At 38.9% G+C, this 13,171-nt stretch overlaps 2 protein-coding genes across 4 annotated transcripts; one reads left to right on the top strand and one right to left on the bottom strand.

Moving 5' to 3' along the window:
• The first annotated feature begins 1,803 nt into the window (after window positions 1-1,803).
• Window positions 1,804-6,299, top strand: LOC111342351 (uncharacterized). 3 transcript variants are annotated; one of them, XM_088747141.1, is made up of 3 exons: window positions 1,804-2,225; window positions 4,292-4,574; window positions 4,829-6,299. In XM_088747141.1, the coding sequence occupies exons 2-3, from the start codon at window positions 4,298-4,300 to the stop codon at window positions 4,834-4,836; spliced, it is 285 nt and encodes a 94-aa protein (XP_088603267.1). In that variant the 5' UTR covers window positions 1,804-2,225; window positions 4,292-4,297; the 3' UTR covers window positions 4,837-6,299. The 3 variants fall into 3 exon arrangements, with proteins under 3 accessions (XP_088603267.1, XP_088603266.1, XP_022805161.2); XM_088747140.1 differs by lacking the exon at window positions 1,804-2,225 and adding an exon at window positions 2,919-4,080; XM_022949426.2 differs by lacking the exon at window positions 1,804-2,225 and having other exon boundaries at window positions 2,919-4,574.
• A 681-nt stretch (window positions 6,300-6,980) lies between these two features.
• Window positions 6,981-12,826, bottom strand: LOC111342350 (putative peptidyl-tRNA hydrolase 2). Its single transcript, XM_022949425.2, has 5 exons — window positions 12,618-12,826; window positions 11,558-11,650; window positions 8,922-9,154; window positions 7,671-7,785; window positions 6,981-7,216 (listed from the first exon to the last, which is right to left on the bottom strand). Exons 1-5 carry the CDS (start codon window positions 12,792-12,794, stop codon window positions 7,130-7,132), a joined length of 705 nt encoding a protein of 234 aa, XP_022805160.1. The 5' UTR covers window positions 12,795-12,826; the 3' UTR covers window positions 6,981-7,129.
• Window positions 12,827-13,171: the final 345 nt, after the last annotated feature.

Below are 13,171 nucleotides of genomic sequence, written 5' to 3'. Positions count from 1 at the left end.
CCATGATGATCTCATTCGCAAGCTCAAAAGATTTGGTTTGGAGGATCACTCTCTCGCATGGTTGACGAGCTACCTTACTAACAGAACCCAGGCTGTTTTTATCGAAGATGAACTATCCGGTCCAATGCCTGTCCTCAGTGGCGTACCGCAATAAACAGGGCATCCTCGGAGACCCAGGGGCTGTGGGTCGATTTCAAGTTAGGACATGAAGAGCCCCTGGGGACATTGTCTTACAAGACTAGTTCCAAACGGTCGCAGTCGTTCTGCCATCTGATTGGTGCCAGAAAATCTTTGTGTTTTTCTGCCCAATCAGAGTGAAGTGTGCTTTAGAGTCCTTTCGTGTGTTTTAACACGGACATATACTAGAAGGTCCGTTGCTCGCTATGTTTGTGTGGACCGTGCGACGGAGATTTGCTTGAGGTGAAAAGTTTCAGTCTCAGCACACAATGTAAGAGAAATCCATCAGATTGTCCGCGAAAATCTTACCGGAACGTGTTTTAAAGTTTGCGAGATTGGTATACAACACGATGGTTGCAGTCATTGATATGTCGCTTTAAACGTTAAACGAGATTTAAGCTTAAATCTTTCTAGATTTTTTGCACAATTTGCTGTGACTGAAACTTTTCCAATCCCGTGAAGTTATTTCGTCGCACGGGCCACGCAGGTATGTCGAGCAACTGGTACTTGCGCAACTTTCTGTGCGTGCCAAAATCTAATCTCATCTTCGCTTGAAAAAAAAGAAAAGCTAAGCGTAGAAACTTTTGCTTATTAAATGTGGGTAGATGACCCTGTACTACTAAGCTGACATTTGCAACAAAGCAAACCCGCCCTTTCCGTCCAATATTTCTTGGTCTTTGGTTTTGTTTTTCCCATTGAAAATAGCATCGGATCGATTCCCAATGATCAAAGGTATTTAACTTGGTCTTCAACAATCGACAGAAGAGGTGAAATGACAATGACCAAGGGACTAGAAGAGAATCCTTGGCCTTCCTAGCTCAAGAATTTCAACACTCTAAGCAGCAGTTGAAAGATTAAACTCTTTCCAAACCCCTTCGGTAACTGCCCGAAAACATCCCTCCTTCCCTCGATGTTCTCGTTAATAAGTGTTTGTTCAGATTTTAATTAGCTAACCGGAAACCAAGCTAAGCTTTCTCTTAGCACTTGCTGGAGGTCGTCCAGCGTTCAACGTTCTCTGCAACCTTTGCCGTATTGTGAACGACTTTACTACAAAGCGAAGATTAGACTTTGGCGCGCATAGAAAGCAGGAAGCTACGTAGAGGAAAGCGCCAGTTGCTCGACATACCTGCGTGGCCCGTGCGACGAAATAACTTCACGGGATTGGCAAAGTTTCAGTCACAGAAAATTATGCAAAAAATCTAGAAAGATTTAAGCTTAAATCTCGTTTAACGTTTAAAGCGACATATCAATGACTGCAACCATCGTGTTGTATACGAACCTCGCAAACTTTAAAACACGTTCCGGTAAGATTTTCGCGGACAATCTGATAGATTTCTCTTACATTGTATGATGAGACTGAAACTTTTCACCTCAAACAAATCTCCGTCGCAAACAAACATAGCAAGCAACTGAGCTACTAGAAAGGACTCTAAAGCACACTTCACTCTGATTGGGCAGAAAAACACAAAGATTTTCTGGCACCAATCAGATGCCAGAACGACTGCGACCGTTTGGAACTAGTCTTGTAAGACAATGTCCCCAGGGGCTCTTCATGTCCTAACTTGAAATCGACCCACAGCCCCTGGGTCTCCAAGGATGGGAACAGGGCTGAATGACGCACATGCGCAGACGTTATTCAGCCCTGTCACCGCAAGGTAGCATCCTCGGTATTGTTTACTCTGTGTATAAACGAGCTACCGTCCTGTATCCAATTCTCCAACATCATGATGTACGCGGACGATACAGTGATCTATCTGCCATCGTGAACATTGACCTTAATTTAAACCTTGATCTAGCTAATCCGTCTGTCTCAGTGGCTACACTATAATAAACTTGTTCTCAACATGAAGAAGACGGAATTTATGACGTTCGGCACCCGCCAAAGGCTCGCGAGACTAAAGTGCGATGAAACTGATATAAGCCTCAATGGACAGTCAATTAATATAAGCATACGGACACTTTTAAGTACTTGGGTGTCGTTCTTGATGGCACCCTTTCCTTTAATGACTACGTGGATTATGTGAGGATCAAGGTATCTAAGATATTCGGTATGTTCTCTCGAATAAGACCTTCACTAACGCTAGAAGCTGCAAATAGACTTTATAAAGCCATGGTCCTCCCGGTTCTAGATTATTGTGATACTGTGTGGCATGAATGTGGGCAAGGAAACAGTGACAAGATTGAACGACTACAGCGACGGGCAGAGAGGATCGTCTACTCCAAAGATGCCTCGAAACTAACAACTGATCAAGCTATGACTAAACTGTGCTGGGAACCCCTCTATTATAGAAGACGAACACATATTTTTAGATTTTTTAATGAGTGCATTGCAAATAGAGTTCCCAGATATCTTTTTAATTATTTTAATGCAAGAATTCACGACATTCACCGCTACAATACTAGAAATAATGATGGTCTTATTTTAGAAAAAGTTAAATTAGAATGCACCAAGCACGCTTTTTTTATAAAGGTACAAAAATCTTTAATTATTTTAAATAATTTTTAACAATTCTTAGAATTTATTATTGTCCGAATTTACTTTCGCTTATTGTAACTATTTTATAATTTACTCTAAATTGATTTCTATTTATTATTTTTTTTAACAGGATCTGCATTGATAGCAGTTTTCTCTCCTAAACTGAAGCAGCAATCCTGTATAAATATGTTTAAATTATTATTATTATTATTAATAAAGCGAAATCTTTTTGCAATATGATACATCCTTTATTAATAAGGAAGGTTTATTAAAAGTATTCAAAAATGGCACCCAAGTGGTGAAATACATGTGAATTTACAAGTATACTTTAAATATTTAAAAAATACGAAAATCTTACATTTGACTTTAAAATTAAGAGTCTAAAGGGACTGGGAATTACAAGAATCGGCAGTTACATACCAATGAAAAACGCTTAGGTTTGCTTGACTACAAGAACTGGGCGGTAGACGCCATTGTTGGAAAGAAAGATTTTTTAAATCTCTCGGTCCGGCATTTAAAGAGTGATACATGGTTTTTGTTGCGCAACTCATAAACGTGGCAATCGGCGCGCTTTGGTGGAATAAGGTGGTACAGCCGTGACCCAGGCACACAGATACCGCCCCAAACTTTCTTGCAGAGTTCGTCTCTTCTCACATTTAGGCGAGTGGAGTTTGCAGCCACAATGGCGTCTTTGTAGCTCAGCGCCGGAAATAATATACGCAGAGCTCTTTTCTGAACTCTTTCGATCATGTCCTTGAGGTAAATTGGTAGGCTAGTAGACCAAGTGACGCAGGCGTATTCGAGGACCGATCGTACCAAGGCATAAAATATGTTAATAAGGTCTTCGGGTGGAATTCCGGACCGCTTGAGCACTCTTAAGATGTAAAGACCGGAATCGATCGTGCGTCCTCTCCTATTGTTCGCAGAACAAAAGGACAGCTACGGGAATTAACATAATCACCAGTAAAGATGGAGACACAATTATTTAAATTTCTTGATCTTGAGTTGTAAATATTCCTGGATTGACAGGGTCTTGAAACCACAGGAATCGGCATGTGTTTTTGAGTGATCGTATTCCGAAAGCGAAGAATGCCCAGGTCTTGGAGTCGGTGTTTTAATTCAGGACACAAAGAGACGCTATTAACAGAGGCAGCCAGACTACGCAAAGTCGAAGGAGGATACGCAATTGTTGGTCGGGTTCGGTCAGAAGTCCTTTGCTGGTCACGAATTAAACAGGGTCCCGGTAGAGGGTGAACGTCACCACTTCTAATGATGTTTTCTAGTCCGACGGGCCGCAGGACAAACGCTGCTTCGGGCAGACATATCATAACAGGTCCATGTTTAGTAGTCTTCTGAACAGCGAACTTAACTCGATGTTTCCGGCGAAATTTAACCAGTTCCAGTTTGAGAGATGGTCCGACTGGCAGGTTAGTATCTTTAGCCGTCTTGTAAATCATGCTGGTAAACCCAAGCTCCGCTAGACGGGCTAGAAGAATAAGAAATACGAAGAGCCTAATGACGGTGCGTGTGTCCGCCATTAGATCCCAGTCCCCAGACTGGGATCTAATGGCGGACATTAGATTAACCAAGCCTCGTTCTTTCTTCGCATTGTTATGGACCTCGACTTCGTCTTCGAAGTTTGGAATGATGGGTCTTGCTGCCTTATCATCTGGTCTTTCCGTTCTGGTCCATGGAGAATCAGGATTTGGTGAGGCCTTGAAAGCTGTCAAGTTTGGTGATACGGCCACTGTGGATTCTGAAGATGCTACTGAGTGGGCCCAGAAGATCAAAAAGCTAAGGAAGATAAGCAGACAACTACGGCGTGAACAGGCTTCAGAGCTACGTTCATTCTACAATGAGAAGTACAGCTGGGGGAAACAGCTGGGAGCTCTGGTGAAGGAGATGCTCAGCATGATGTCTGGTATGTGTGTAAATTACAAAATTAAAAAAAGTATGATTGTCTGACACAATATCAGTTATAACATGCCCTTTTTTTCAAATACATTGTTCTATGCAAAAAATTAATAAACTTTGATTGCACTATGTGGGTCATTATGGCGGTAATTCAAGGGAATTTTCCATTGTACTTGTTGATCTTTAATTGGTTATTTTAATTTCAAGTAATAATAAAAGTTATTGATTCTGGGTGTGTCTTTTTTTTTAATTTCTCTGCAGCTCAATGAGACTGATGTATTCCCTGTTGCAGGCCATCTGCATCAGATTTGAGGACTCTGCTAAGAGTATTATTGGAAACTCTGACCATTAATATACCTAAGCTTGTTTGATGAAAACCAGTGTCAACATCACAGCTCAGATGGGTGTACAAAGGGACATTTGCCTCATTTTATTTTTACTTGCCCTTTCTAATAATAGATAAACCTTGGAAGCAGGCTCCTTATTTTTTCTTTAGAAATGACTGGGGTTTGCCTTCTTGCTTTTCTAAAATGATATTTACTAGTGTCCATTGTCAGCACCCAGAGAGACTGGTGTACAAAGGACACTTGTACCAATTTAAATTCTATGAAGGCTTCAAAAAAACCCAGAAGGCTCTGGTTTTTTTTTTTAAGAAGTATTTTTCCTCTTGCCTTTCTGTAATGAATTAACCAGCCAGAGAGGTGTACAAAGGACACTTTGATTCAACTGAATTGGTTTGATGTAATTTACCAAAAACAAGCCGAGGAGCAGGCTCTTATTTTTTCCTAAGAATTAGTGGGCTTTGCCCTTTCTCTTTTCTTCAATGAATTATCAGCCATTGTCAACACCCAGAGAGGTGTACAAAGGGACCTTTTACTCAACTTTAGAAAGGTTTACTGGTATGTTCTTTACTTAAAACAAGCCTAGAAGCAGGCTTTTATTTTTTCCTAGCATGAGTAGGCGTTGCCTCCTTGCTTTTTTCCAGTGAGTTATTAACCAGTGTCCATTGTCAACACTCAGAGAGGTGTACAAAGGGCATTACTTATACTCGAGTTTATAAAGGTGTACATAGTTAAACCAAGCCCAGAAGCATGCTATTACAAGTACAGTAGATTCACATCAGAACAAGTAGACAGCTTCAATTATATTGTTAAATTTTTTATTTATCTCTTGTGAAAGTGGGCTGTAGTATTCCTTGTGGAGTAGTATATGTAAGTAGTCCCTGTACAGCAACAGTACGACATCAACAGGCCTCAGCTCTTAAAAATATTGGAGAACTCCAATTCTGGCCTTGTCAATCATGGTAACCAGAGTTAACACACACAGAGGTGTACAAAGGACACATTTACCAAACTTAAACAAAATTAATGTACTTGCTCTTATCATCTTAAAATAACCCTGGACGGAGGCTATCACATTTATTTTAATCAGTATAATTACGTTTCCCTCTCTTGATCATCATGACTTGTTGCTTGTACATGTATGGCTCAAAGGCAGGCTAAATCAATGTCTGATACTTAATGTACTTAGTTTTGGTAAGAAATAGTTACTTGCCCACAGTTTTTTTCAGAGTTTCACAAGAAGAGATGTGTTGTCCTCTCAGTACTTGAGATGTGCTGGCACCTTCTGTAACCTTAACACTGAGTGGGGGCCACTGTGACATACTTATGTTGTTGTATGCTCATGGTGTTTCATGGTCAACTTGAGAATAAAACTGAGAGGTTGTCTGTAATTTTGGTTGCCCTGAGCTTTGTTTCCAATAACCTATTTTCAAGATAACGATCAGGGGGTTTGACAGGAAATGCAAAAATTTCCATCAAATCTAATAAATTATTGACATTATGAATCAGTAACAAACAGCATACAATCATGGAATGAGACGAAAGATAATGCAACTGTTCCAATTTTAATGTATTCTTTAATAATTTTCTCAGAGTTTGTGGTTGAAAACACATTCTTTATTTTACCACCACTGAAATCAGTTAGCTTCCCTTCATAAGATCTCCTTTGTGACATTTCCAAAAAACATTGTATATTATTTAGGAGATAATCATGTGATAAAGGTTGGTCAGTTGAAAGTAATCATCAACAAAACAATAGTAACTACAGGGGGTAATGCTACAGAAGTTTTATCCGTAAACCTTGTCACTCCCAAGATCTGATTAGTAATTCTCCTTACTGTCTGTCTTGAGTTTGGGAAATTTGGTAGTGGATCAACTAATGATCCCTTCTAGATATTCTTCTAGATATTCTTCGATATTCTCATCACTTGTCAGCTTGATATTGTATTCATTTGATATTGTAAGGAGAAATTCTCTCTTGGTCACTCATGGGAATCTAGGGATTATCTAATGCATAGGTGCGCAAAACACTTAGGTGTCAACGAGTTAACATAATCAAGCACACTTGAAAATTGATGATCTGAATTTTAATAATCTCTTCTCTAAACACCAAAGAGCTCTTTCAATTAAAAATAATAATAGTGACATTTCGCACCCTCTATAGTTTAACGTCAGTCTGCGCTGTGCTATATATAGTAGACAACACAGTTGCTCAAAAACTCTACAATAGTAATAATGACCCAGTTAGTGTTCCCACTTCTGATGATGAACCAAATAAACCAATCACAGTCAGTGAACCAGATGCCACCTGTAAAGGAAAAGAGTTGCACACTCATCAATAAGTTATTCAAACTTGGCTTCATCAAAGACATATGGGAAAAGTAGCTTGTTCCAGTCTGTGAAACAGAGCAAAGTAATAAGCAATGCGAGAGGTCGAGGATTCGAGCCCCAGCCGGACCAACACTCAAGGTCTTAAAAATAATTGAGAAGAATATGCCACCTCTTTATAACATCAAGAAATGGTTAGATATTCTAGCCTTCTCGGATAGGGACGAATAAATGGAGGTCCCATCTCCTGCAGGGTTAGGGGTAGGAGACGTAAGCTTCCCACACACAAGATCACTGGGTGATGGATGTCCTCCTCTGGGGTGTGATGGGTGGGTTGGGATTGATTTAGGCAGGTGAACCTAGTAAGTGACTACATGTCCTATTGTTCTCTCGCCTGTACACTGTATGAATCTTTAAAATACAAATACAAATACCTGAGTTTTTCCCGCATCATGGACAAGGTAATGTGGAATGTGAGCCTTTTTAGCCAGCTCCTCTATATCAAACAGGTGGGCAGTATTTTCACCTTGTAAGACAATCTTTGTTGCCCTAAAGGTAGACCACAACAGGTTTTCATTTTTGAAATTTAACTTATGACACGCAAAAATGTTTTAAATCATATGAAGTTATAACACATGTTCACTGCTAGAAGTGATTTTCTTAACACCAATTTCTGGGAAGAACTCTTGAAACAAACAAAAAAAAAACAACAACAACAAAAACCAAAGATGGGGTCATTCTCTTAATAAACAACAAACTTGAAAAGGCAACCATACTAAACGTGACTCTTGACACATCAACAACCTCTCTGTCTTGAATGGGACTACAAGACAATTTTAAAGTAGAATCTGCTATCAGAATCACTTGGAACAGTTTACCATGCCCTCTTTCAGCAAGTTTTAGTTCTACTTTCATTCTAAACCATTCTTCTCAATCTTAACCTTTTCACTACTGATGTGATTAACACTCATCTTCTCCCTGCCATTCCAAAGTGTCATCTTGCAAAAAAGTTAAGAGAACAGATAAGCTGATCGGCTTGTGGGGGTAATTTTGATGTAACAACAAAATTCTACTTTCTTACTTACAAAGAAATATTTTGTCACCTGCCAGGAAATTTGACAGATTACAATTGCCTTGAACAAAAATAAACACAACACTCATATGATAACTTATTTGATGTTTCCTGTCTCGTCATTTCCTGTATTACCATACCTATATTTACTCTCCTAAAAGACGGGATCATGGGTGATTTCAATCAATTTGGGTGTAAAGTCCAACCTTGATTATCAGGACATTGATTATCCAGACTTTTGAATTATTCGGACTTTTTCTCTGGTCCGATTTCTTTCATGTATATTAATGAGCTTTGATCTTCACAACTTAATGACATCATAAAAATTTCAGAGATTATGTTTAAAGTCAGGAAAAGTGCATTTTTAAAAAACAGCACATTACCTCCCCTGCTTTCAAAAGATTCTGAGACAAAAAGCATTCTGAATGTGTTTTGTTTATATTGTTTCGTTAATATCCATACCTTTGATTATCTGGACTCTCGATTATCTGGACTCTCGATTTTCAGGACTATTTACTCAAGTCGCGATGAGCTCAGATAATCGAGATTGGACTGTACTGTCTACGACTGAACAACTTGTTTAAAACTTAAGAATGAGTAAAAGTCTACTAACCCAAAATTATCCCACTGTGATAACATGTGGTCGTATTTTTGAGGCTGGGACGCCATTATCTTGTAGAGACCAATAGTTGCATGGCCAACTTGAGCTGCAGTCTTACCAACGCCCATGTTGAGTTCCATGTTCACCACAAACACCATTTTGTAAGGACTCTTCAGTGTTTTTTCATCCAAGGGAAATGCTTTTTCAAAAGGGAGAGCTTCAAGGGTTGGTGTAAAGTCTTCTACCTGTAGAATGAGATAATCAGCACTCAATTTTATTTGACATATTTATAAAAATTAATTATTACATAAAATAAATGCTTCTCTTTTTAAATGATGCTACATTTAAGTCAGAAAAGACCATAACTGGCCAGGTCAGCCATCGTCTTGTAATCAGCAGTCTTCAAGTTAAAACCATTTTGGTCACCATGTTACCTGTGCTCGGGGTCAGCCCCTTTTCCATTTTTTTACTTAGGGTGGTGGCCATTCACTGGACATCAAAAGAAAAGAGAAAGAGAGGCTGACTGAAAACAACTTGGCAGCAAACGGTCAAGGAGGAGATAAGGCCATACACCAGACATGAGGGATAATCAAGAAGTTGGCCCAGGATAAAGAAGAACAATAATAATAATGTATATGAGAACGATCCTTCGCAGTAAAGCACTATTTGAGCAATAGTGAAAATCAGACCTGAAAAAAATTTCAGGCCTGTACGGGATTCGAACCACTGACCTCTGCGATACTAGTGCAGCGCTCTACCAATTGAGCTAACAAGCCAACTGGGAGCAGGCCATCAAATTAATTCGATATAAACCCGTCAGTGGTTCGAATCCCGTACAGGCCTGAAATTTTTTTCAGGTCTGATTTTCACTATTGCTCAAATAGTGCTTTACTGCGAAGGATCGTTCTCATATACGTCTCATAACCGCAGTTCACACATATGTTTCATATGTTTGTTGTTGTTTGATTTATCATCTACGGGTTTATATCGAATTAATTTGATGGCCTGCTCCCAGTTGGCTTGTTAGCTCAATTGGTAGAGCGCTGCACTAGTATCGCACAGGTCAGTGGTTCGAATCCCGTACAGGCCTGAAATTTTTTTCAGGTCTGATTTTCACTATTGCTCAAATAGTGCTTTACTGCGAAGGATCGTTCTCATATACGTCTCATAACCGCAGTTCACACATATGTTTCATATGTTTGTTGTTGTTTGATTTATCATCTACGGGTTTATATCGAATTAATTTGATGGCCTGCTCCCAGTTGGCTTGTTAGCTCAATTGGTAGAGCGCTGCACTAGTATCGCAGAGGTCAGTGGTTCGAATCCCGTACAGGCCTGAAATTTTTTTCAGGTCTGATTTTCACTATTGCTCAAATAGTGCTTTACTGCGAAGGATTGTTCTCATATACGTCTCATAACCGCAGTTCACACATATGTTTCATATGTTTCATATGTTTGTTGTTGTTTGATTTATCATCTACGGGTTTATATTGAATTAATTTGATGGCCTGCTCCCAGTTGGCTTGTTAGCTCAATTGGTAGAGCGCTGCACTAGTATCGCAGAGGTCAGTGGTTCGAATCCTGTACAGGCCTGAAATTTTTTTCAGGTCTGATTTTCACTATTGCTCAAATAGTGCTTTACTGCGAAGGATCGTTCTCATATACGTCTCATAACCGCAGTTCACACATATGTTTCATATGTTTGTTGTTGTTTAATAATAATAATAATGTTTATTTCTTATATTGCGCAGTCTAACATGCAATAAAAGATATGATCGAATGCGCATTACAACATTAAAAATCTTACAGCAATGGGGCTAATCCTAATAATGATAGTAATAATAATAATTTACAATTTTTCAGAAAAACAATAAAGGCAAAATATGAATTAATAAAAGAACTAGTAGAAAACTAAATTAAAAAGATGTGTCTTTAGTAAAACTTTAAAAGCATCCAACAATTGACACTGTCTAAATTCCAGAGGTAGTCGGTTCCATACTTTGGGTGCAGCATGTTCGAACGCCCTATCCCTGAGTAGTATCTTTTTTGTTCTGTAAGTGTCATCAATTACGAGTATGCCCTGGTGTGATCTCAACTGATACCGCAAACTCACTTTGATTTTTATCAAGTCTGAGAGATATTGTGGTGCAACGCCGTAGATGCACTTGTAAACTAACATTGCTATCCTGAATTCTATTCTGTGGTTGACGGGAAGCCAGTGCAGGTTGATCAGGGAGTAATGGAGAGAATTTGTCACTGACTACACTATGCATCAAAAGGCACAATGGGAAGTTAATGAGTAAGTGGCTGAGGTGGGGAGGAAGGGACTTCTTGGGCTAATTTACAGCTTTAGTTCCCAATTTGGTAGCCTGCAATTCGTTATGGCAAGTTAACCATTTTACATGAAATATTTGAGAAGGAGACTTCTGAATATACATATACAACCGTATAAAGATAATAACGACAAGTAAATGTGGTGACTTTTAAAACCAGAGCATCCAACATCTGTGACACTGAGTCTGTGTAAATCACTTATTTTAAGTATTAGTCAGTGAGTAACTATATTATTCCCCCATACAGTAATAACAGTGTGTCATATGATTGTACATTTAAGTATAGCACATGTTAACAGACAATAAAAAATGCACCTTAAATGGCTGATCTATATCTGGTAAATCTTGATTGTCCAGGACCCAGCTGGCTGCAGCATCAACAGAACAATTATCAGTCATGAACAGACCCTACAATAAATAAGTTATTGACCAGTAAGTCACAGATAATGTGGGTCAGTAAGTAAGGATACTTAAAAAATACTAAAGATTATTCTGCTTATTTTTATCACCAGCTTTGAACTTCCAACTAGGAATGTTATTATTCCCTCATCAAAATATCACAACCAGACAACAATAACAGAGAATTTTCTTTCTAACAATTAATAAGACACGTTCATTAAATTCGAGATAAACTTGAAAAAGGTAAGTTTGGCTAATGTTTCTCTCATTTACCCTATCACAATTCCTATTCAGCCATTGAGCAATTAGTATCTAATTTCTCATTACATCGTCACCAAAATGATCATCAAACAACTCTGTGTTTGTGATTCAGGCATGATATCGTAAGGAGAAATTAGATGCTGGTCACCATTCAGTGTCAAAGGATTTATGATAAATTTGCAACTCCTTAATTACATTTGATGATTATTTTGGTCATTTAACGACACTAACAAAACCTGCATAACCTTTAAAACAAGACGAGAGCCTCTGATAATTAATAAACAGGAAGCGAATTATTGGTTTTAATGAAGATATCCATCCGTCGAATAGAACTCATGAAAAATAAATTAATGGGATAAACACGATGACAATACAAATGAAAGTTCATAACTAAATATTTTCTCATTTATTTGTTTTGTTACAGGGTGGTCCTTGCTGGGCCGTTATGACATTTCGGATAAGTGTACTTTAGACTTGAATGGAAAAAAAAAAAAAAACTAACAAATAAAAAATGAGTTTTCACGAGGTAGAATAACTGATTAACACTGATTGTAATTGGACTGGAAAAATAACAATCTGCCAAAAGAATGCGCTGAAAATGAAAGTTGGAGTCTCGCAGAAGGCCGACGCTTTCAACCGTAGAAGGTGCGTAAATTTGCAAAAGGGACACTCCTCAGTTGACACGTGCACAGTTGTCACGGGAAAGTCGTCTCACCTTCTCTGCTGCATTTCGCGAGATCCCCAAACTTATCAAAGCCTTGAGAAAGTCTTCGTTTGGTCCAGCGTATTTAGATTTTCTTCTGACACGAGGTTGAGCATGTTCTACAGCTTCCGACGTGCCTCTCACAATTTGAGAAAGATCTTTCTTCGGGTTCGACGAGTTGTCTGCCATCTTGAGTCACGCGCGTGAGGAGACACAAGGTTGTCAGCTAAATAAACCTTATAATTCTTCATTACCGCTGACCAGAAATGCACCGCGGAAGTGAGGGTGTCGAGTGGGTGGGAACGAAGGGTTCGATAACGACCAAACAAATAAATCAACAAGTAAACGAAGTAAAAAGCGGAGAAGAGTAGGAGGCAATATAACTGTGAGGGATCTAATGATAATAATAATCTATCAATGGTAGCATATCGACCACAATAAGCCTTCGTCAAAGTTATATCTGCAAAAAGTTGACGGTACTAGTCCTGTAAACCGCGCACTGTCACCTTTAAATGCTTGTAAGGGTCTAGGGATTGGGAAGGGGAAGCATGTTGTTTTTGTCGAGA

The sequence above is a fragment of the Stylophora pistillata genome, chromosome 2 (genome assembly GCF_964205215.1).
Source record: "Stylophora pistillata chromosome 2, jaStyPist1.2, whole genome shotgun sequence".
In the NCBI taxonomy this organism is placed as follows: Eukaryota; Metazoa; Cnidaria; class Anthozoa; order Scleractinia; family Pocilloporidae; genus Stylophora; species Stylophora pistillata.
The sequence above is the reverse complement of the archived record's forward strand: the minus strand, read 5'-3'. Positions and strand labels throughout refer to the sequence as shown.